This window comes from Corvus moneduloides, chromosome 15 (genome assembly GCF_009650955.1).
Source record: "Corvus moneduloides isolate bCorMon1 chromosome 15, bCorMon1.pri, whole genome shotgun sequence".
NCBI lineage: Eukaryota > Metazoa > Chordata > Aves > Passeriformes > Corvidae > Corvus > Corvus moneduloides.
Window position 1 is genome coordinate 7,261,224 of NC_045490.1, and position 23,607 is coordinate 7,284,830.

The 23,607-nt window shown below is 48.8% G+C and overlaps 2 protein-coding genes across 14 annotated transcripts; one reads left to right on the forward strand and one right to left on the reverse strand.

Annotated features, from left to right (window-relative positions):
- Positions 1-7,366: 7,366 nt before the first annotated feature.
- HNRNPH1 (heterogeneous nuclear ribonucleoprotein H1) lies at positions 7,367-23,000 on the forward strand. Of its 12 annotated transcripts, XM_032124480.1 has the most exons (15): positions 7,367-7,465; positions 8,035-8,146; positions 14,094-14,153; positions 14,953-15,090; positions 15,944-16,099; positions 16,299-16,442; positions 17,954-18,092; positions 19,094-19,272; positions 19,507-19,578; positions 19,652-19,791; positions 19,958-20,093; positions 20,258-20,341; positions 20,474-20,524; positions 21,546-21,638; positions 22,219-22,692. In XM_032124480.1, the coding sequence occupies exons 2-15, from the start codon at positions 8,098-8,100 to the stop codon at positions 22,341-22,343; spliced, it is 1,566 nt and encodes a 521-aa protein (XP_031980371.1). In that variant the 5' UTR covers positions 7,367-7,465; positions 8,035-8,097; the 3' UTR covers positions 22,344-22,692. The 12 variants fall into 12 exon arrangements, with proteins under 12 accessions (XP_031980371.1, XP_031980376.1, XP_031980382.1 ...); XM_032124484.1 differs by lacking the exon at positions 7,367-7,465 and having other exon boundaries at positions 7,853-8,146; positions 22,104-23,000; XM_032124479.1 differs by lacking the exon at positions 7,367-7,465 and having other exon boundaries at positions 7,854-8,146.
- LOC116451269 (deoxycytidine kinase-like) lies at positions 8,501-13,486 on the reverse strand. Of its 2 annotated transcripts, XM_032124494.1 has the most exons (7): positions 13,194-13,485; positions 12,453-12,568; positions 11,856-12,049; positions 11,489-11,636; positions 11,136-11,251; positions 9,702-9,801; positions 8,501-9,029 (listed from the first exon to the last, which is right to left on the reverse strand). In XM_032124494.1, exons 1-7 carry the CDS (start codon positions 13,291-13,293, stop codon positions 8,991-8,993), a joined length of 813 nt encoding a protein of 270 aa, XP_031980385.1. In that variant the 5' UTR covers positions 13,294-13,485; the 3' UTR covers positions 8,501-8,990. The 2 variants fall into 2 exon arrangements, with proteins under 2 accessions (XP_031980385.1, XP_031980384.1); XM_032124493.1 differs by having other exon boundaries at positions 8,501-9,801; positions 13,194-13,486.
- Positions 23,001-23,607: the final 607 nt, after the last annotated feature.

Here is a 23,607-nt window from a genome sequence, read left to right on the forward strand (position 1 = left end):
CAGAGAGTTAATGCAGAAGGACCGGCCCCAGCTGCTGGTGCAGGTCCTGACTGCATGTCAAAACCCTGCTTTCTGGGGTTAGTCCGACTGGGTGCTCACTCGTTCTGCAGACACAATCTCTGTCTTTTATCCTACAACCAGTTTTCTAAACCTGCTGTATCAACCTGGAGCCACTGCCCACCTCAGCCCTGCTTGTGTCCGCTCTGTGTGTGACAGGGCCGCAGGATGACTCAGAGAGGGAAATTAATGATTCAGCAGTAAGATTGTAGCTGCCTTCTCCCCTTGGATGCACAGAAGACCATTAAAAATCCTGGCACGGCACAGTCAGGCTCTGGCCTTGGTGGCTGCCATCACCAGTTCTGCCACAGAAAATCTGACAGGCACATCATCAGCCCTTCAAACCACTGTCAGAGGGGCCATTTCAGGTGCCCTGAGCAGAAGAGAAGCTGCTCCCCTCCACCAGGGCTGCTGTCATTGCTCTGCTGCTTCATCAGTCGAACAAAACCACTTTACGCCGATCCACGGCTCAACCAGACAATGATTTTGGGATTTACCCAAGCCATGCTGCTGCTGCCCAGCACGCTGTGCTGGTGCTGTATGGCACCAGTTTGCCCACTTGCACCTGCTGCAGAGGTGCTGAGGAGCCGCTGGGCTGGCACAGGGTGTGCTGGGGGGCTGCGCCTGCCACCCCGGGTCACAGGTGTGAAAGCCACCCTTGTGAGCACCAGTCTAAGAGCGATCAACTGCCAGCGGCACTGCTGCTCTTCCGTGGGCTCAGATCCTCCCTCTCAGCGCTGAGAGGGAGGGTCCCACCGCTGCCCCCGCCATAGGGGACAGGCCCACGCCGTCAGCCCTGCTCCTGTCGGGATTCGTGTCCCTATTCCCCCCGAGATTTCTGTCCCCCCTCCTCCCGGGATTTGTGACCGCTCCCGCCGTCCCGGCCCCCGCCGCTTCCCCCCGGCGTCGGGAGAGGGCGCCGGTGCCCCGCGGCTGAGCGAGGGCGGGGGCCGAGGGCGACGGGGGGCCCGGGGGTGTCCAAGGACAGCGACCACCGACAGCTCCGGGCCCGCCACCTGTGCCCCAGCATCCCTGGCTGCACCCCGAGAGGTGCCCGGGGCAGCGCTCACCAGGCAGCCGGCACAGACACGGCTTCTGGCACTCATGCACAAATCCGCCTCCTTCAAGTTTGATCCATGCTGGGCCAGGCTCTGGCTTCTCGCCTTTGGTGAGTCCTGGAGCCTCGCAGGAATCTCCTGGGACGCTTACCACAGACATAAAGAGTCCCTGCAAACCGCTCTGCGGTCTCCAGAGCTCCTTCCTGCTTCCTCCCCTTACGGCTGCCAGTTCATTGCCAGCAACGGGGAGAAAAACGTTTGGCGTGCGATATTTGGAAGCAAATCCACTCTGATAGTGCCGCAGGCTCCCAGGATAAGCAGTCAGCCGGATGGGAGGCCAGCAGAGAGCAAAGGAAACCCGCAGAACCAGCGAGAACTTTTTTATCACAAGAGATGCAGAGGCTGGACTTGTAAACAAGCCTCAGTCCCCGACGGGGCGGGTTCCACGCGAGTGACGGTGGAAGTGCAGAGCTCCGTCCCCGCACAGAGCAGCTGCCACCCGCCGCAGGCACCGCCGCACGCACGTGTTCCCATCGCCGTGCTCCCACCGCCGCGTTCCCAGGATCCCAGCCAGGTTCCTGCAAGACTTTTGGATTACGGTGCAGAAGTTTGTAGCTTATTATCTTGAAAATTTCAAGGGCACCCACGTGTACTTCCCTATCCGTGACGTGCTGGCCCCTGCCGGATACGGGCACGGACAGGTCTAGTGCGGGTAGTGGTGGCTTTACAAGCGGCCGCCAGGCTGAAATACTGTGCCCTGGCATGAGGAAGAACAGCACTGGTGCCCCCAAGCCCACAGAAGAGCACCCCAGTCCCTCCGGAGCACGGCTTGGTGGGACGGATGGAGGACACTCTTGAACTTCCCCGGGAAGCAGGGCTGCTAACTTTCTTTGGGGGGTGTTTGGGAGGGAAACTCCGGTGGGGCCGGGAAAGGAGGGTGCAGCTGGTGGCCCCGGCTTTGGCACTGGCATGTAAACCAGGTTTCCATAGCACCAGCATCCATAACACAGGGCCAAGGGGAGGGAGAGAAGTAGGTCAGACAGGGCTAACAATACCCAGACGTGTATATCTGTGCCTCAGCCTGTTCCAGGAAAGGGGTGAAATGGAGAAGAATGGGAGACGGAAAGGAAAAACGAAAAGAAAGGAAAACACAAAGTATGCTCAGTCTGAGCAATGCATATCTTTCCCTCAGAAAAATAAGGATCTTTTAAAGCCACCTTTGTGTATCAGCGCTGAGCAACCGAGACTAGCACCCACCTCCTGCCCATCTGACAACGGGCTACAAGGGAATTCAAATGCTAATTTGGAGCCAGAGTTCTCAATGGGCCTTTATTTCTGCAGCAGCACCAGGATCAGAGCTTTGGGGAGCCAGCCGGCAGGAGCTGTGAGGATACAGTTTCCAGAGCAGGACTGTGGGACACGTTCCTTTCCCCTCACCTTTCCTCACCGTCACTTTGTTACCCCTTGTCTAGGTTTTACTTGTTTACATGCAAATGACTTCAAGGGCAAGGAAAAAGAAAGGCGGGCACAGGGAGCTGTGTGAGTGGAATGCTCCTGCTAGTGACCCATTTTATGTGCTGAGTGTGCAGAGGCCTCACTGTCGTTGTCACAGCATTTTGGGGGTTGCCTGCTTTGCAGTACAGTCGTTTTGAGCCATCATTGATGGATGAGTGTCCATCAATGCCAAAAATAGGAAGAACATTATGGGCAGTGAGATCCAGAACCCTCTTGATCCGAGTAAACATATGGACACACAGACCTGCTGGGCCTGTAACAGAACAAGGTCAGGGGAAGGAGCGCTTTGGAGTGGGAATTGGAAAGTGAGGGTGCAAGAGCATAACCCTCACCGGAGAGGCTGAGATGGACTGGGGTGAAGAGCATGACTGTGGCTGACCTGTGTCATACCTGCGGTTTGAGAACACCGTGCTTGGCTTAAACATCACCCCCACACCATGACGGAGGAGATGCAGCAGCGGATGCAGGCACAGGGTGTTTCATACAGGCCAGTGAGAGCAGGCCCCTCACCCGTAGGCAAGTTCTCCCTTTACATTAACCACAGACCATAACCCAGTGCAGTAAAAACCGTTCCTGCACTTGATAGTGGGGTAAAGTCTAAGCAAAACCAAAGCTATCTGCAACTCCGTATGTTAGCAGGTCAGGAGGCCAGGAAAATCCACACTCTGAAGTTACAATTTGCCTCATTCTCATCAGTTTTCTACCTCCCAGCAATTACCACTTGTAAGATAGCTCCAAGAATTCACCTTTCCCCAGGTGAGGGCAGAGCCACAGTATACATAAGATGGACAGGGCTCTGTGAATGCCCTCCCTGCAAAGGAAAACTGACCACCTGCTGTGGAACCTTAGAGAAGTGCATGCCCAGCTCCAGCCCCCACCGATGCTGTGCCAGGCTCTCTGTTCAGGGACTAAAGGTAAAAGTTATGTAAGAAGAGCAAAAGGGTCAGCACTCAGGAGGATTCACAGAGCACTTCTGGAGTGAGAGAATAAAAGATCTGTGCCTGAGCATGTGCATCGGCTGTGTTGCTTTGATGTTGCAACAGTTGACAAGAGAAAGCTGGGTGACCCCAAATTACTAAGGCGACATTGCCTGCAAGGGGTAAAAGGGATCATCATGAGAGCTGTTGTGGTCTCTACTTCTGAGCCTGCAGTTGGCGAGTGGCTAAAATAGGATCCATTTCATGAATGCGGTTGGCCAGGATAACGAGCTCAGGACTGCTGCCTGCCCTGATACAGTACCACAGCACACTCTCTCCCAGCATTGGACTGAGTCACCCCACCGTCGAGTATCTACAGCTTTACAGCTCGTTCTCCTTCTGGGAGGGCACAAAGAAATGCAGACAAGGCTCCTTGGAGGTATGTGAGTGGCCACTTTCCCACCTCTCTCCGGGCAGCACACAGATGAACTGCCAAGGTGCTGCTAATGTTCTGCCTGAGTGAAGAAACCTTTCCCGGGAGCAGCCTGATGAGCTCAGCACGGCGCTGCTCAGCCAGATGGCTCCTGGACCAGAGCTGACTCATGCCCACAGAGCTCAGGCAGCAGAACAGGCAGATACCCGCAGCACGCTGTAGGAGACACCTCACCCCGCTTGGCCCTGCTCACACAGCGGGGCAGCTCCAGCTGTAAAAACCAGGTGTTCTGCCCAGTTCTAATGCTGCAAAACCAGAACGTTGACAGGCCTGGGTTCCACTGACAAACGCAGAAACACCGGGCTGGTAAACTTTCAGCCCAGCCCTGAGAGGGTGCAACCATCGAGGGAGTAGAAGAGAGACAACTCGTCATTCTCACGATGGCAAAGGATGGTGAGCACGAGCTGTGGATAAGCTGCTGGCACAAAGAGAAGGGTGATAGCTTCAAACAGTGCAGCAGTGGCCCCAGAGAAAACAAGGGACTTGGGATTCTGCTTTTCACTAAACCAGTGTTTATTAATCTCCCCAACTGTTTTCCAGCTTGGCTTCTTAGTGAATTACAGTTTAGGAAAGCTGGGAAACATGAGCTCTATCAGATCTGTGCTATATGAATAATAATATGCTATATGAATAATAATGAATAAAGGTAAAAAAAAAAAAAAAGGGTGAAAAGGAAGAAAGGTGAAGTGTAGTCAAAAATCCTCTTAAATTCTCCAAAGCAAACATAGGAGGGAGGCTGCACTGGCAAGGCTGTGAATTGGCAGCGTTAGTGGGTGATGAACGTGGCCGTGTTATCTAATATAGCAGGACACACATCATGCATTTTTAATAGCATTGTTTAGCTTCTATTTGTCACAGCGTCACAGCTAGAGGCTGTTTCAAAAGCCATGGGAAATAACAGAAAGGTTATAATTGAATGGTAGGGTTTTTGACTGGAGGTCACACACACAGAGAAACATACAAAGCATTGGTAGTATAAGACTTCCATGTATTCCCTGTTTTCAGATCCCAGATGAAAAGCAAGTCAGCTGCTTTTCAGTCAGCTGCTGAGAGTTAATCAGGTTTGCAGATTAACTGTAAGATCCTGAATTATAGGTGCTTACATGCAAACATGAGGCACATGCAACACATGTAGCTGAGACATGAAAAATTAACTTTGTGATGGCGGCAGCAGAAGAAAAGGATAACATTTAGCTAAGAAAGAAAGGGAAGGTGCATGCAGTGATGATGGACAATGAGTTCTGTCATCTCTTCAGTTTAGGTATTTAAGTTCTGATCAATTCTCCCTGTAATAGCAAATGATGAACCATGAAGAATCATTGGTAATTATTTTTTGCATTGCAAAAATATCTCCAAAACCTACTCAGAAATGAGCATCTGCTTCACTTCCAGACACACAAAGTGTCTCCATATGCTTGCATGACTATGGAACCCTTAAACCAGAGCTGCAGATTTTCTCCATTATTTTCTTGCCCTGGAAAGAAGCGTAAGCAAGATAACAAAGAGAGACTGGTATAAACCAGAAAATTCTTGAACAGGTAGCAGGTTTCAAGAGCTTTACTTTGGTCCAGTGTAACACTCCACATGTGTAGTCAGCTTCATGCATCTCTCTGCAGGCTGGACTGGGGCTCCTCTCCATGAACCTGTAGGGAATTTGGGATGTTTCACAGGGGCTGTGACTATCTGACAGATTGCTTTTCCAGAAGATTTCTGCTCTGGAGGCCATCTCTTTGCCCATTTTCTACCTGATGCACTACAACACCCAGCAGGCTGAGCTCAGCTTGGATTACAGCCCTCAGTGCCCCAGCTGACTTGAATGAGGCAAAACCTTCTGGGAATGCAAATAGGAAAATGAGAGCAGCTCCTCTCCCCTGCTGTCTGGACAGCAGGTGTGCCTTCCCCATCGCAGGAATGAAACTGAAATTTTGAATCCCTTTCAGGAAATTAACATATATCCAGAGCTGCAGCGTGAGCTGTGACACACACACTGGAGTTCAACTGGCTCTGTTGGAGGGGAAGGTGCGTCAGGGTCGCACCATAAAACAAAAAGCCAGGTAAACACGATGCTTGAGTTCTAGAAGAAATCATGGAAGGAAGATCCCGTAGCAATGTTTTCAGGAAGATTTTTATCTCCTGTGTCCCTCTCTGCAAGTGCTCACATATCATGGGACCACCCCTATTTGCAAAAGCACTTAACCAGCCAGGGCCTCTGAGGAAAAGGGCTGCTCTGTCAGCAGTAATTCCATTTTAATTGTTAATTACTTTTTGTCTTTCAAACACAGCATATACATTGGCTAATCACAACTCTTCTGATAACTGTCTATGTCTTTGCTTGCCCCTGCTGCTCACAGTCATGTTCTTCCCCTGGAAGTGGCTGTACCAAACTTACTGTGGGATATATCAAAGGCAGGTTGAGTTTTTGCCTAAGATTTGTAGCAGTTACATATTTGCCAAAAGAAGTCATATGACCTTTCTTCTAACACTGGAAGGATATCCAGAAATTTTTGTCAGTGTGAACACGGGATGATTTTAATTTCCTAAGAGACCTCTAAGGAGAGGTTTTAAATCAGAATCCTGTTTAACTAAATAAACATCAAGAAAATACTAGGCAAATCAGGCTTCATTTCTCACTGTAAATTAGATAGCAAGAGAACGGCCATTACAGCTCTCTTTAAAGCCATTTAATCACATGGATCATGATGCATAAACAACAACAAAAAAATTTCTGTCCTTTTTCAAATGCAGTAATGGGGACTAAAAATACCAATCAAGACTAGTAAAATGACATATAGTAAATGTACCCCAGTGTATGAATATTAGTACACACTATAAAAAGCCAAAAAATATAATTATCTTGCTGCTAGAAACGCGAAGGCTTCAACAGGGATTAGCAAAGGGATTTGCTTTACACTCACAAACACTCGGCCAGAAACAAAGCTGGGAATCGATACCACACCTCCACAGTCCTAAAGTCACCTGTTATCAGCTCAATCCCACCGGCTCCCTTGCAGCTATTTTAACCTGAAGTTGCCTCAGCTCATGATTCTTTGCGGTCTGGTTGGGAGAGCGTGATCTGAGGGCGCAGAGGGCGTGTGGGAAGCGGCCATTCCCAGCACCCACTCGGGGATTCCCAGGGGCAGCTCCAGCACAGGAACCGCCTGCGCCAAACCCAAACAGCCCCAGCAGTGCCCGAGCGGGGCCTCCTCAGGCCGGGCTCCGCTCCCCGTGCCCGGGCTGATACACAAGGCCCTCAAAGGTGCGGATGAGCCCCCAAGGCCTCCCCGGCCAGGCCCACGCAAGCCCCGCCGTACCCGGCCCCCGCCGCGGCAGGAGGCGGAGCCGAGCCCAGCTGACACCGGCGGCGGGCGGTGCTGCAGTGCGCGGAGCCGCCGATCGCCGCCGGAGCCCCGCGGCTGCAGCTCGCCGTGAGCGGGGGTGCCGGGGGAGCGGGGACGAGGAGGGGGCGGCGGTGCGGGTGTGGGGGGGAGGGACAAGGCCGCCACCCTGTTCGGGAACCGGGGAGCGGAACGGGCGGGGGCGGGACTCGAATCGGAGCCAAGGCGGGGGTGAGACTCGAACCTGGGTCCCCGGGGACTCGAACCCAGGGCCAGCGACGGGCGCTGGGGGCACGGGGGCTCGCGGGACCCCCGGGGCGGTCGCGCGCTCCCCCCTCCATGATTCCCCCCCCCCCCCCCCCCCCACCGCGCGCGCGGGGGGCTGGACGTGACTGGCCGCGTTCAATTTGTCACGCGGCCATTGGCTGGCGGGGGCGGGCGGCGCGTGACGTCAGCGCGCAGCCCTGCGCGGCCGGCGGCCATTTATAGGCGCGGAACAGGCGCTGCGCAGCCGGAGCGAGCGGGTGGTACCGGGAGCACCGGCGGCTGCATCGCGGCCCATCCCCGCGGGAGTGCTGAGAAACCCCCCGCGGATCTCCGATCCACGTTCCCTGAGCGTCCCTTCGGCCGCCGTTGAGCTTTTGTTTCTGTTCGCGCAGCGCCTGAGCGCCCCCGCCCAGCTTTGTTCTTCTTGCGGCCCCTGCGGGGAAGGCGCGGCCAAGATGGACCCTTGTCACACCGAGGAGACCGAGGGCGAGATCCCCGGCTTGGGTAAGACCCAGCGACGGCGGGCGCGGAGGGGGTGGCGGGAGGGAACCTGGGGGGGAGGGGGGTAGCGATCTGACCGTCGCGGTGCCGCCTGTCCGGGCCCGGTGACGCGGAGGCCCCGCGAAGGCCTCACGATGGCGCGGGGGAGGGGAGGGGGGGCGGCGGGGACGGGCCCGGCCGCGTGCGCCGCTCAACCCCCCCCCGCCGCGTGCGTCGTGCCGGGCGGGGCCGCGGGGGCTCTCCGGGGTCGCTGTCCCGCCTCCGCCGCTGCCGCGCCCGCGGGTCCCTCCCCGGGCTGGGGGGGGGGGTGGGGGTGAGATCGCAAACGAGATAAGCGTAAACTACAGTTTATTACAGGTCTAACGTCCAGCCTTAACTAACGTAAATCCGGTGGAAACGGCCACTCAGTAAAGCAGAAGTTGAAACTAAAGGTTTCTGGACGCCATAACAGTTTCGTCTTAAAATGGTGAACCCGTGCCAGTTATTGCAAAACAACCCTGTTTAGCGCCTGCTATCTGTTTACTGGGTGTCGGCCTCTGACAACCGCTGAGCTCCCCCGCGGGGAGAGCCACTCGTGAGGCAATATGACTTTTAAATCTTTATTAAAGAGCAGAGAATATACAGAAAAAAAAACATTATCAAAGCACCCCATATTTGTTTTTTTTGGCTGTACAAAAAATTCTATCAAAACCCACACAGATCATACAAAGGGGAAAAAAATCAAACACCAAACCATATATTAACATTTCAGGCTTACTTTAAAATAAGCTATACAAGTAATACATTTGTTTTTCAAATTTTTGAACACACAGAGTGTTGGGTGAACTTCAGTAACTTGTTATTCAAATTAATTTTCATCTTCTAAAGAAGTCAGGAAAGACTTGACCTATCAGAAAAAAGCATTTGTATTATTTGGTGCACTAAAAGCTAAAGTACCAGGCTTTTCCCTTTTTTCAGGAAAAAATGGTTTGCTACTATAGTTTTCCAGTGATGTTTTGCTCTTATATTTAATTCATGACCTGAAATCCATGTGGGCTTTCAGAGGGTCAAGGTAGAAGATGGCATGCCTCATTGTCTGTTCAAAATGAAGCTATTAATTGCTGGTTTCCATGAGGATGTAATGACAAATACCTTTACAACTGATCATTGTGCTCCCCTTCCCAGTTTATTTAGAGCTGTTTAATTGAGGGAATTAGGCTTGGCTTAAAGGAGTCATTCTTCAGTAATCTCAAATTGATGACCCAGAGCAAGATGAAGAAAATGGTTTATAGGGTTTGCTAGGAGAGCACTTCCTCATGCATTTAGGTATTAGGAGGAGGTGTTTTTTTTCCCATGGACTGGCCAAACAACTCCATAAGAATTTCTTTTGACATTTACTTCCTAAGTCTTGCCTTTCCTTGGAACTGATAAACATCGTTTTGACTGAAGTGACCTCTGTATTACCACCTTGTTTCCTTAAATGGTTGTTTACTCTCCCTCCCACCTCTGGAGGTGTCACTGCATGCATGATAACTGCAGAAGAAAAGCAGATACAAATCCCCCAACGTTTGATACTTACTTTATCAATTAGGTACTCCTGTTTAATTTTATTGTTCTTAAACTCTTCATTAACATCCAAAACTAGAATAGGAATCTTCTTAATGTTCTCAAAATCAACTCTGTTAAATGGAAGAACATAGTTTGAGTAAAAACTACATAAAATACTGTGTGTACAAGACCTCTGCTCTTGATTACCACGTACACCCGAGTTGTTGAAGCTGATGCCCATAATGTAAATATAAAGCCCATGTCAAGTTTGCCCTTAATTGCTCTTCTTATATTTCACAAATCTGGACTCTTAGTATCTCTCTTTTATGTACAAGTGGGGGGAAAGATAGTTTTTACCTTTAGTTCCTTTCTCTCATTCTGGTCACAGAATCAATTACCAGGAACTGATTTTGTAAGATGGAGTATTTTTTTAAAAATCTCCCTTGATCTGTGTCTCCCTCACCTAATCCACTTACCAAGGTGCATTTTTAAAGCTTCCTATCATGGGAATGACCTCTTTAACAGGTTGTAAGACTGGTATTTAAGATGTCTTGGACATAAGCAAGACCATTTTGGCTTCAGTTTAGGAATAGATGGGAAGCAGTAGTTAGTCTTTCTTCTGAGAGTGGAAGGCATTTCTAAAATGCAGTACGTGTGCTGAACAACATTCTAACTTGTGCTTGCGGACTTCAGTGTTCTACTACAAACACAGGAAGTGCTCGCTTACAAGTTTGGGATGAGGACACAATGTAAACATTCCCAAAATTCCACAGTATGCACTGTCTCCTAAGCATTTGGGTCATTCTGTGTGAAACTTCAGCAAGTAGATCAAACTGATAATGTACTTCTCCTGGAATTGTAGTGCTTCCCATTCAGTAGACTATTTTGAGCTCCTCTAGGGGAAAATGTAGAGTCTGCTTTCATGTTTAGAGATTCCTTAGATGGGAAAGCCAGTAAGAATCAATAAGGAAGTTGAGGAAAGGTGTGCAGAGATCACTCAGTTGCTGATTAGGTTTCTTGTGTGTAACAGGTCTGCCAAAAGCCTTTATGATTATTGTTTAAATTGAAGTTAGGATTAATATTTAAACTTCGGTGAAATACAGTCCTGGTAGTTTAAAGGTAGTTGGGGTCTTGTGTGCCCCTTACATTGCAACACAAATTGGTGAGAAATGCATGTGATTGGCCCCTGAACACCATTTTAAGTGTCCTACTCCTGTGTCCTTCCAATTAGGAGAATCCATATCCTTGCTGGAGTTACAACTATAAAGCTTCCTAATTGAAGCTAATGCTTAACAAAGGTTTTAAATTAGATGAAGTTCTGTGTCTTGAAGCCTGAAGTGGGTGTAAGTCTATCCAGCTGCCTGAGTGAAGCTAGACTAAATGCTAAAGTTGATAAAACTAAGGTTTAAGGTAGGAAAGAGCCTTGCCTGCAAGTTGAAACTTGCTACGGAAAATGGGTTCCTACCTCATAGTCCGTTCATGAAGCCAGGTTTCATGTTTATAGTGGAGGTTTTCCAAATACTCAAGCTCAATTCCTTGCTCCTCATGTCTTCCCCTCATCTGTAGCCTTTCCATGCATTTCTGAAACAAAAAAAAGAGGAGTATAAACCTGGTCATTAATCATGTGTTGTAGGTCATCAGCTAAATGGATCACGTGGTCCTTAACTTGGAAGGACTAATGCTAGATATTAGTGAGCATTAATTTTAGATGCTTGACTGAGCATAAACGAGTTAAATCTAGAATAATTTTTTACACCGTCTTAAGCCTCTGGAAAATGAAGTTGGAACTAAAAAAACCTTAATTTTTAGTGAGCATACCTGAGGTGTGGTTCTGAGATAGATCATGCCATCCAGTTCTATATCTGATTGAAACTGATTCAAAAGCCATGTGTGCCAGTCCTGATAAATAGACCACTCTGTTTCATTAATGTTTCCAGACTCGAACAGGTTAGAAGCAAATACGTATCTGCAATGAAACACATCAGTCTTATGCCAGGAATGACAAAAGTGAACTACCAAAACACACTTGTCATTAGAACAGAATGATGATACTGAAAAAAATGCTTTAGTCAAGCCTGCTCCCTTGCAGGTATTAGTTTAAATATCAAGTGTTTCCTCAGCTCCATCTTTTTAAAGACCTGGAAGCTGTTAATGTGAGTTCTTACTGTGCTGTGAGAGTAATTACCTGTCACTGTACACAGATCTCTCAAAAAACTGCACTGGATGTTCTGCTTCGTGTAGCTTGGCTGAGACAGGTTTTAATTGTGCTTTTACTCGGCTCAAGCAAGCATAAGTCTGAAATGTGTATGCCCATCTTGTGGGTTTGTCATACAGCATTTGAAGTAAGTTTCCTCCACTCTTCTGAGATGTTGAAAGTTCCTAGAAGACGAGAAAAAACGTTGATATGAACGTACTGCTTTTCTCAATCCTGAATTCTGGTATTATGTAAGAATTCATGGCCTTTTTTTTATCACTAAGAAAATGCTTAGGCATAGGACCTTAGGAACTTTTTTTCTTGAGGTGATGGTGGTTTTCATAACAGCTTCTTTGAGTAACTTGTTTGAGTTCCAGATTTTAGTGTGATTCCTGTGGAGTAGGTGATGTGATTTGGAATATACATTCAGTAGTATCTTGCCTTTACAATTTGAATGTCTGACCAACTGTGGTATGATAGCGGGGATGACTCTGGCTGCTGCAGACTTAAGTATAGCTGGATTTTGGCATAGCTCCCTGGCTGTGTAACTCCCTGCAGTTTCTTCCGACCCAAGTCCTGCGCACCTACCTCATACTCATCCTCAGCTGTCTGGATGTTGCACCACTTAGCGATGGGCTCGGGGATGACCTCCCACTCATCGCTGTGTTTCTCCAGCAGCCTGACAAACGTTGACTTCCCCGCAGCTGCGGAAGATTTACAGCAGTTCAGAGAGGGGTGGGGGTTGATTGCTCTGGGGCTACCGATGGACGTGGGGGGGCAGTTGTGAGGGTTGTTAGCGGCTCTTGGGGCGCGGGGTCGGCCGGGTGCGCCGTGGAGCAAACAGCGCTAATCTGCCGCGCCAGAGGGGCCGCGCCCGGCCGGCCGGGCGATAAGGGCGGCCGAGCCGCAGCCGACATTTTAGGAGCTGCGGCGGCGGGCGGAGCTTGGGGGGGGAGCGGGGGAGCGGCCGCGCAGGCGCTGGGACTTGGCGCGGGCGGGCGCGCGCTAACGGGCGTTGCAGCCCGGGACGGGCCAGGGGGCACCGGGAGTTTGTGCTCCCCAGTCCGCCCTGCGCCTCGGTGTGATAGATGGGCACTCTTCCCGCCGGGCTCCCCATCCGCCCCAGCCGTGCTCCGGGTTTGGGTCCTGGTGCGGCTCTCCCTGCAGAGCATCCCGCTGCCCGCAGAGCCGGCTTGACGAGCGCCACAGCCGCCTCTCTCTCTATCTCCCCCAGCATCCCAGCCCCTTGGGGTGCTCCCGGCCTGGCGCCCTCCCATCCCTCCTCCGACTTCCCTACCGCTCTGAGCTTCCCCGCGCCGCCCAGCTCACCGATGTTCCCCTCGATGGAAACCTTCCTGAGGCGCTTCTGGAAGCTGGATTCGAGGGAGCCGGCTGGGCTCTGGCAGTGCCTCTTGGCCGGGGTGGACATGGCGGTGCCGAGCGGGAACTTAAGGAGTTCCCAGATGCTCCAGCGCGCTTTAAGCGTCCCGCCAGCCGGTGGGCGGGATGGCCGCTTCCCGCCAGTCCTCCCCGGGAAGAGGCGGAGGCGCTGCCCCCTCCCCTGCCGCTCCTGCCCAGTTCCTACCGCGGCGGTGTTTTAAAATGGGCGTTCGGCAAGTGAAATGGAGAAGAGAGCTTTGTGCAGGAAGTGGCTGTAGCAAGGTTCCACTCACTGATTTAATTTGCATTACTGTAAACAAGTTCGCCATGTTGTTTGATTTACTTAACGTAAACTTGAGCATGCAGTTAAAAAAAAAATTGTCAGGAAGCCTCCAGCTGTGGGGGTGGGGGAGTTAGTAGTCCGGAACACGTCAGTTACGTGAGAGATGTGGCGCAGTGTAGGCTCTCAGTCTGTTTTGGTACTAACTGGAGAAGAAACACTCGTGGGTGAATGGTGTTCATGCAGAGACTGCTCAGAGCAGCTTCTGGGCTCCAAATATCCGTGTCAGGGGCTCCAGGAGCCTGCATAACTCTAGGCATGGGCCCTCTATCACCCGCGTAGACAAGTTGAAACATGAGCTGCTTATTCAAGGGGAAAGGGGATGGAGGATTCTTAGATGATGAGTTATTCCAGTTTCCTCTTTCCTCCTCGGTAATACTGAGATTCAGGGTGAAATCTAGCTAGGTCTGGTGTGTTTGGAGGAAATGGGAGGGAATTAACTTTTCCTTTATTTTATGATAATTGTGACCCATTGTCTCTTCTTTCCCCATCTCCTCCAAACACACCAGGCTTCAGTGACCGAAGCGAGCAGATTGTTTCACGTGGGGTAGCGTCAGCCTTTGAAGCTGGTAAGTGCTAGTTCCCACACACGGTGTGTGCAGCCAGAGCGCTCCGCTGTCCGCGCCACGCGGGAGCCGGGACGGGTCGGGGCGGGGGCGGCAGAGCGCGGAGCATGCGCAGTGCGGCGAGCGGCGCCCAGGGCGCGCGGGGCCGGGGCTTTGTTCGGCGCGGCGGGCGGGCGGCGCGTGCGCACAGGCGGCGCGCGGGCACGGGCAGCGCGTGCGCACGGGCGGCGCGCGGGGTCTCGGGGGCGGGGCCGGGCCCCACCGGTGCACACGCGCCCCGCACCCGCCCCGGCCACGCCGCAGCCGGTTCCGTGCTCGGCGCAGGGTCCGCGGTGCTCGGTGCCCGCTCGCCACACGCCGTTATTTGCGAGCCGGCCGCGGGCGCTGCGCCATCGCCGGGGGCCGCGGGCACGCCAGGGCGGCGTCTGGAACCTCGCTCTTTGTGCGGCGGAAGGCCCGGCCCAGCGGAAGCGGGAGCACCCGCCGCCATTTCCTAGCGCGCTCTCGCCACAGGCTCGCCCGCTCGCTGCCGCCTCACCGGGACTAGGCGCTCTCCGGACAGCGGATCAGGCTCGGAGCCCTAGAACCAGCGCGGAGCCCCACCATGTGTGCGTGCGGGGAAGGGGCAGGGCGCGGGCCGGGGGCGGGAGCGGCGCCGTGTGTGTGAGGCGGCAGCGCCCGAGGCAGAGGAGGCTCGGGGAGGGCCGGGGCATAGGCCAGGGGGGCCGCCGGGCGCTCTGAGGGGGTGCGGGTGGCGGCCGTGCTGAGCAGCATCTCAAAGGGCCCGTTCTCGTCTTTCCAGCAACCACAGAAGCCGAGACGGAGCAGAGCCTCACTCCCAATGTGATGCTTAACACGGAGAGCAGCGAGGGATATGTGGTGAAAGTCCGGGGGCTGCCTTGGTCCTGCTCCACCGAGGAGGTGCAGAGGTTCTTCTCCGGTAAGTGGGGCTGTGGGGGAATAAGAGGGGTGGGAGAGGGGCCGGGCTCTGCTGTCACTTCTGGGTCCCTTCCCAGGGGCACTGTGGCAGTGGGAGCACTGTAGCGAGTGATTCCAGCAGGCATTCAGTGAAGTTTGTAGTGCAACAAGTGCTTCAGCCAGAACCTGGTATGCAAAGCCACGCTTGTGCTAGCACAAACTCAACACAAAGGGGCTTAGTCTCAGAGTTGCTGGAATAGCCACAGCTGCCTTTGCTGCTTGAGCAACCAGGAGAGAGAAGCTTCCATTTTAAAGTTCAACCTGAAGCAAGAATTTTGAAGCTAAATCAGTTTAGTTCTTGGTGTTGTCCCAACAGACTCTCTTGTTAAGTGTTTAGTGTGTGTGTGTCCTTCCCCAGATTATTAGCATTCCGCAGTAGTAAATAGCGGTGATAAATACATGCTTTTGGCAGAAACTGGAGCTTTTAAAACTGCGTCAAGAATTTGGCATATTGGATTTGGTTCTGATTTAGTTTATTACACTTACACTGATTGTTATTATTTCTTATTTCGTGCTAATAAGAAAGTTATGATCAAAAGCAGGTAGTACATTCAACTTGAGGCAGAAAAGCTTTGGAAATAGCTAATTTGCAGTCATCCTTAATGTTGATCTGTAGGCTTGACTAGAAGGGTAACTTTAGTTCGTCTCTTTAGTTAATTGCTCATTTAAAAGTTGTAACAAGAATGCTGCTGGTTTTGTTGCATTGATATAACTGATACTCAGTACATTTTTCTTTTTAGGCTCTCTGAAACTTCTAAAGTAATACTGTTCTTGTAATAATTAACCTTATTCTGGCCTTCCTGTTTTGTTTTCAGATTGCAAAATTCTGAACGGGGCTTTGGGTATCCGTTTCATCTACACCAGGGAGGGCAGACCAAGTGGAGAAGCATTTGCTGAACTTGAGTCAGAGGAGGATGTGAAATTGGCCCTGAAAAAAGACAGAGAAACAATGGGACACAGATATGTTGAAGGTTTGATTCAGTTGGTCTAGTAACTGACTACGTTGTGTTTGTGCTTGATGGGTTTTTGGTTAACTGCTTTTTTGTCTCTTTAAAATGCATGTGAAAGGACAAATGGACTTGCATATCATAAGTTGACTAGTTTCAAGGCAAATGACTTTAAAAACTCTTGCTTATTCCAGAATGCATTAATTCTAAGTGCCTTTTACAGTTTTCAAGTCAAACAACGTTGAAATGGATTGGGTTCTGAAGCATACTGGTCCCAACAGCCCTGATACAGCTAATGATGGTTTTGTACGTCTTAGAGGACTCCCATTTGGCTGTAGTAAAGAAGAAATTGTACAGTTTTTTTCAGGTATGTGGGATAAAAGTAGTAGCTATAGCACTACTGGTTTATGCTAAAAAAACCCCAGCAAACCAAACAAGCATGGATTGCCCAGTAGTACTTCCAACAGTATTATCATGGGTGTTAAAAGTAAATAAACCAATTCTGCACTAATTTTCTGGGCTTGAGGAATCCTTTGGATCACTTCCTAACCTAAAGTACTTGATAATTAAATAATTTAGGGAATGCCAAAAAGCTGCTCTAATTTATACTCTGTGAGACATACTGTTCCAAGTAAGGATTGTAGAAAAGTGTCTTGCTTTCCAAGTAAAGCTGAACAGTTCAGGTGGGAGGATATTTCCATCCTCAGTCTTGGCTGGTTGGCCCTGATCAGTGAAGGATGTAGAATACCCTAACCACTGGGCTCTGTGTGAGGAGCAGGTTCTCAGTAAGGGCCCATGACCTCTTCCCAACATAGAGTTAGTATTGAATGAAATTCCAGAGAAAAACGACCTGCTGAACTCTACCCAAGAACAGATTTCCACATTTGCCCCTTTCTCTTCCTGTGGGGAAAAAACTCCACCAAACCCTTGATGTTGCCTAGCTCAAAGTTTTTGTGGATGAAGAGATAATGTCTTGTTTTGACTAATTTTTACTTTTTTGCAGCTGTTTTATGTTTTACAAACTGGAATTAGACCATTAAAATGTCTAAGAATTAAATCTGTTGATTGTTTAGGATTTCACTTGTTATTATTTTCAAAATATTAGATTTCTAAATGTTTTGCTATAACAAGATATGATTGAGCTTACTGTTTTGTTTTAAAATACAGTAGAAACATTTCCAATTTTAAAATCTCAGAACTTGTTTTTTGTTTTCTGAATTGGTGATGTGAACAAGAGCAATTTCTAAGCATATGCATTTTAAGCTGTTTTTTTCCTTACATGGTGAAGTAATTCAAGCTTTGTAAGTTGTTAATGTACTTAATATGCAAAATGTGTCTCTTCTATTCAGGAACTAATACTTGAAAACTACTTCATGATTTTTTTCTTAATTAAGTGCTTCTAAAGATTTAAAAAAAATCAATGCTGAAACTTGATGTTTGCATAAGACTTAATTATTTTATCTGAGTGACTTCTAGTAAATTACTTGTTCTGTATAAAGCTGTTTAACTTGCTGTGTTTGAATTTAAGTTCTCTTTAAAAGTTCATCTTAAATACTTTCACAGAATTGACGAGGTTTGTAATGATGTGTGAAGTTCTTAACACACCCTGCATTAGATGCCTTCTCTGAGGGGCTGTCCCTGACCCTCAGAGCATTTCTGAGCTCTGCAGGGTGGGTTAAGAACCTGAACTGAATGGTATGTGATCATGGAGCTCTTTGTTGACGTGCCATTTTTTATTCTGGTGTTCTAGAATCAACATACCATTCACTTAAAAGTGTTTAAATTCTGGTATTTTTAAAGCTATAAGAAAAAACTCATGACTGGGCTTGTGATGTTAATATTGCCCCCCTACTGGGGTTATTTGTCCTTGGGTTGAAGGGTTGGAAATCGTGCCAAATGGGATAACATTGCCGGTGGACTTCCAGGGGAGGAGTACGGGGGAGGCCTTCGTGCAGTTTGCTTCACAGGAAATAGCTGAAAAGGCTCTAAAGAAACACAAGGAAAGAATAGGGCACAGGTGGGGATGGATGGTTGGTTGGCTCTGTCACTTTTCTTATGGTAAACAATTAAATCCATATTCTCTCTTCTGAAAGTGTTAACAGCCAAATCAAAATAGTATTTTGGTCTCTAACTCGGTGATGAGTTGAAGGCATTGATTGCTACAGTGCATGTGGCACAGACTGTTTAGATCTACCCAAAAATACAAGATAAAATTGGGCTAAACTAAAATGTATTTTGGAAAATGAGTAATAACAGGCATTCAAAACTATAGCTTGGAAATGACAAAGTTGAGAGACTATGGCTTTAACTTCTCAAATAGCACCAATTCTGCCTTTAGCTCTAAAGACATGCACAGTATTCTTACTACCATAAGAAAATGTGATACTTTCTAAACTTGTTTTATAAGTTGAAATGTAACAAATTTACTTACTTGTATTAATCTTCAATGTAATAAGCATAGCTTTCAAGAAATTGTCACAAAGGGTTTTTATTCTATTTTACTTGTGACTATTTTTCATTGAAGCATGCACCTCGTGCCTATGCTGAATCACTGAAGCATAGGCTGGGTTCAGTAGTACATGCAGAGCTTTTTGTGGCATTCTGATGGGTTAAACTCTCGGTGGAGATCGGGTTTTTAACCCTCTGTTTCCGTTGCCTTGAGCAACAGTGCTGAGTTGAGTGGACACCAGTCCCTCCTACATTGTTTGACTAACACCTTAAACTGGGGGGAGGTGGGTGGGGAATCTGTATTGCTCCCCCACCCTTAAGGTTGGGATACTGCAAAGTATGAGGAGCACATAAACCCTTCAGTAATTTTAATTTCTTGAAAATACCCTGATTTAAATGTAATGTGTAGTGCTTTTAATAGAATGTCATTGCCTACATAATGTAAGGAAACCTGGCTTAAAATTACTGCCAGTGTCAAGGCTATGACTAAATGGCTTGTTGTAATGTGAAGTTGTGAGGTGGTTTTGGAAGGCAGCAAAGACTGACTTCTCCCTGTGCAAACACTTGCAGGTACATTGAGATCTTCAAGAGTAGTCGAGCAGAGGTGCGCACTCACTACGACCCTCCCCGCAAGCTGTTGGCAATGCAGAGACCTGGTCCGTACGACAGGCCCGGCCTGACGCGCGGATACAACAGTCTGGGTAGAGGAAGTAGCTTGGAGAGAATGAGGCGTGGAGCCTACGGAGGAGGTAAGTGCACGGAGGCCCAGGGAGCTGCTCGTTTGAAAAGCAGCAACTCTTGGACCTGGTAGTGTCTCCCCAGCTGTGTATGTGTCCTTGGCCTTAATTCTTGTAGAAGAAATGAAATGTTGTTGTAGTTGTTGTTTGCAGTTTGTACTGTGTATTTGGATCTTTCTGTAGTCGAAATGAAAATTTATTTGGATCTTTGTGTAGTTGAAATGAACATGTCCAATCTGTTTCTAGGTTATGGAGGTTATGATGACTACAATGGGTATAATGATGGCTATGGGTTTGGTTCTGATAGATTTGGAAGAGGTAAGAGATCTCTAATAGGAACAGTAACTGAACTTACGACATGTCCCAAAAGAAACTAAAATACATCTGAAAGACCTAGAATGGACTCTTTTCTCCGCAGGGATGTCGGACCACAGGTACGGCGACGGATCGTCCACCTTCCAGAGCACGACCGGCCACTGCGTCCACATGCGAGGTCTGCCCTACAGAGCCACGGAGAACGACATCTACAATGTGAGTGCCACATGCTGCTCCCCAGTGCATGGCTTCAGGTCCCAGGGTCCTTGTGGGACATGCTGGCTGCACTGCAGTTGGAGTGTTCCTCCGGAGAAAATGGCTTGTTGTAAACCCGAACTGTTGCATTGGTGCGTTTTAATCTGTGTGACTGTTCTGTGTGTAGTTCTTCTCACCTCTGAACCCTGTAAGAGTACACATTGAAATCGGACCAGATGGCAGAGTAACTGGAGAGGCAGACGTTGAATTTGCCACTCACGAGGACGCAGTGGCTGCTATGTCCAAAGACAAAGCAAATATGCGTAAGTCTGACTGCTCGGAATAGGTGGCTTTAGGGAGCTGACAGCACTGCACTGTAGTGAATCTCCTGCAACTGGAGTGCCAAAGATTTTACTGCAGCTTCACTTGCAGTGAGCTGCATGGGTTTGGTGTGAAATGCTCTCACAGGAAAACTTCCTTCTTCCAGAACACAGATACGTAGAACTCTTCCTGAATTCTACAGCAGGAGGAACTGGTGGTGCCTATGGCAGTCAGATGATGGGAGCAATGGGTATGTAACAGTCTCACTGCACTTCCAAACAAGCACTTCCTATTGAAGGAAGCTGGCTCGTTTTGTACAGTTCCTGCTTATTGTGTGCCTGGCATCAAAACTGAAATTCAACATTCTGTCTTAATCACACAGTCAAGGAATCGGAAGGGGTAGTCCAAGATTGGAACACTAGCACATTGCCAGGTATATGAACCTTTTGGGAATACATTTGAGTTTTAATAGGTTGAATTGACTTGTGGTGCTGAGCGTGGTGTGCCTGGTGGGATGCGTGGCTTCTTGGAAATGTGGTAGTGGAAATTCTGGGAGATGCCTGTCCTTTTTATTCTCCTTCCCTATTGGGGACACCAGAACATAGTTCGGTGATGGAGGATGTATCTGTGGCACGTGACCTGCCATTCAAGCTGAGTCTTGGTGGTGAGGGAGAGAGATTTGGAATTGGGAGAAACTGTCTGAATTGCTCTGGCAAACCTCAAAATCGCTTAAAAATATAAAATGTGTGTTTGCAGCACAAGTCTTTAATGCCTGTTGCTGTTGTGCCTATAAGACAGATACCCTCCTGACACCGAGCTGGGCTGGTTTCAGAGATGAAGGTGGGGTTGGTTTCTGGGGGGCTCCTTTCTTGAGGGTGCTGGGGTGGGGGTGTGTGGGTACACTGCTGCTTTTATAGTACTTGGTTACAAAATGTTTGAAGTTTTAATGCTGATACTGAAACTACAGAAAGGAGTGTAGACAAGTGATGAGGTGAAGAGCAGTTGTTAGTTTAAACAGAGGCGTCTGGGTGCTAAACCACAGCACTGCTGTGATGTGATGCACAACCAGTCTGGAGCAGGAGTAAGTCTGCAGGGCCATGTACAAATGAGTGACTCCAGTTAATGGGCTGCTGTGCTTCTGGAAGGGCAACACTCCTGTGTGAGGTCACTTAAAGCCAAGTTTAAGTCTTTTGGGGTATGTTACAGTGCAGATCAGTCCTGTTTACTATAGTCCATAGAAATTGTAAAAGTAACTTCTAAAGTTCTTGTTGCTGCTTGATTGCAGGGATGTCTTTAGAAACCCCATCACTTTCCTTGAGCATGTTAAACTTCCCTTGGTGTGAGCAAGGTAGTGCCAGAGTGCAGGGGCTGTTGGTTGGGTGAGGGCTGGGTTTGTTGATGATGAGCAGATCTTGACTGGCAAGTTTTTAATGTTTTTACTCTTAACTTAAAAGGGAGCCAATCCAGTTATGGTGCTCCAGGCAACCAGCAGCTGAGTGGGGGTTACGGAGGAGGATATGGAGGTCAAAGCAGCATGAGTGGCTATGGTAAGAGCATTTCTTTTCTGGTTTCCATTGGGCCAGGTGCAGCTGGCTTAACATGCCCTTCACTGGTGTTGAAGGGTTCTGTTATAACTTGGGCAGCACAGGCTCTGAAAATTGAAGATGTGGCTACTGTGAATGTTGGGGAACTGGGGGGGAATCGATTCAAAGCAGCAATGGGGAGCTGAGGGGGGAAATGTGGAAAACTTTTCTGGAAGGGACAGGAAATGCCAGTCTCCAGACTCGCATTGCTCTGGTCACTTCTTTTCTTAATCTGAAAGCTGGAGACCAGCTTTGTTTAAACACATTAGAAGTGGGGGAGGGGGTCATGGGAGGCTGGGTCCTCCCTATTCCCCCAGAGCAGTGGTAAAGCTCTGGATTGGGAAGGGGGGTGGTGAGGCAGAGCTCGTGCTGTCGTTGAACATCCGGTAACTGACTTTGGGTACGGAGCTGTAAACTGACACTTTGCAGCGTTGGGCACGGTAGACGGTATTTACGAGGTGGCCCAGCAAGGACAGGCGTTGGGGCAAGGATGCTTCGAGTCGGCCTGAGGCAGCTGTGAACCTGCTGTCGGTTTCCCCCTCAGACCCCGGGAGCCAGGGCGCCATGAACAGCAGCTACTACAGCAGTGGGAACCGCGCATCCATGGGAGTGAACGGCATGGGCGGCATGTCCAACATGTCCAACATGAGTGGTGGCTGGGGAATGTAACCAATCGCTGACTTTTGGTCACATCTTTTTTAAAAAACAAAAAAACAAAAAACTAAGTTTAACAGTTTTGCAATACGAGCTTGTGATTTATGCTTTACTGTAAGTGAATTCAGGATTGTTTTAAAACCTTTCAGGTTCAGTATTTTTGAACATACAGACATGAACATTCATCTAGGATGTAATAACCAAGTAAAGACTATAACTGTTAAACAATTTGGAGCGTTTCTCAAGTTAGTTTTGTTGTAGGAGTGTATTTAAGCAGTAAGCGTATTTAGGTTAAAGCTGTTTGAATTATGTTAAATGTTGCTCTTATACCATATTACATCCAACACTGTTTTGAATACATGTTGAAAGAGACATGCTTTTTTGTAAAGAACCGATATAGGAGCTGTGTCTGAAAATCAAAGTGAACATTTGGCATGTTAGTTCTAGTTTATTTCTTTTAATATCCTGTAAGGCATGTTAAAGCTTTTTTTTTTTAAGTTAATGGGGGAAACGTTGAGACGCAATACGGCTACTTTAGGATTTTGGTCTTGGTGTTCGTATAAAATTCTGAGGCCTTGATTTAATCTTTCATTGTATTGTGATTTCCTTTTTAGGTGTATTGCGCTAAGTGAAACTTGTTAAATAAATCTTCCTTTTAAAAACTGGAACTCACTCCTTCTTGGCCTCCAGCTTCTTGTAACTACACTTGCACCCGTGTCCTCTGACTGTTGTGCTCTTGCCATGCAGCTGCTGAGCAGTGACTCCTCACTGAGCACTGACCCTTAGAGTGTTACTGTGACAACTGGGGGGGAGCAAAGGAAACCACCCCCACTGCTGGGGGTGCCCAGTGTGCGTTGGTTCAAAGCACTGCATGGCTGTGCCCTGGGCAGGGGTCTGGGCCCTGAAACTGCTGGGGGGGGTGCGAGGTGATGCTGTACTTTCCTGTAGGCATCAGTGGACGTGGCAGCTTACTGCAACCATGTTTCAATAAATGCAACTTGTCAAACATCCTGCTTAAAGATGTGGTTTCGTAAGCAACTTAGTTACAACTTTTTGAGCACTGCAACTTCCCCTGAAACAATAATGGAATCTGCTTCTGTACAGTGCCTGTAGTACTTTTATTTGCCCTTGGTACTGAACCGTTTTTCCTGAAGGGTTGGGAACCTGAGGCCCCTTTCTACAGTGACAGAAATGTCCTCCTCTTCTGTAATAGGGGAGCTCCAAGGGCGGAATGGTGTCTGCCATGAAAGCAACCGGCTTCCTGAGGGGAATGCTGACT

Excerpts from the sequence above, each read along its gene's own strand:
- HNRNPH1 (XM_032124480.1), top strand. The coding sequence starts at position 8,098 with ATGGACCCTTGTCACACCGAGGAGACCGAGGGCGAGATCCCCGGCTTG. Across the intron at positions 18,093-19,093 it reads AAGGAAAGAATAGGGCACAG|GTACATTGAGATCTTCAAGA; the intron begins GTGGGGATGGAT and ends AAACACTTGCAG. Across the intron at positions 19,579-19,651 it reads TTCTGATAGATTTGGAAGAG|ACCTAGAATGGACTCTTTTC; the intron begins GTAAGAGATCTC and ends TACATCTGAAAG.
- LOC116451269 (XM_032124493.1), bottom strand. The coding sequence starts at position 13,293 with ATGTCCACCCCGGCCAAGAGGCACTGCCAGAGCCCAGCCGGCTCCCTC. Across the intron at positions 12,050-12,452 it reads CAGCTGAGGATGAGTATGAG|GAACTTTCAACATCTCAGAA; the intron begins GTAGGTGCGCAG and ends CTCGTCTTCTAG. Across the intron at positions 11,252-11,488 it reads ATCTCAGAACCACACCTCAG|AAATGCATGGAAAGGCTACA; the intron begins GTATGCTCACTA and ends TTTTTGTTTCAG.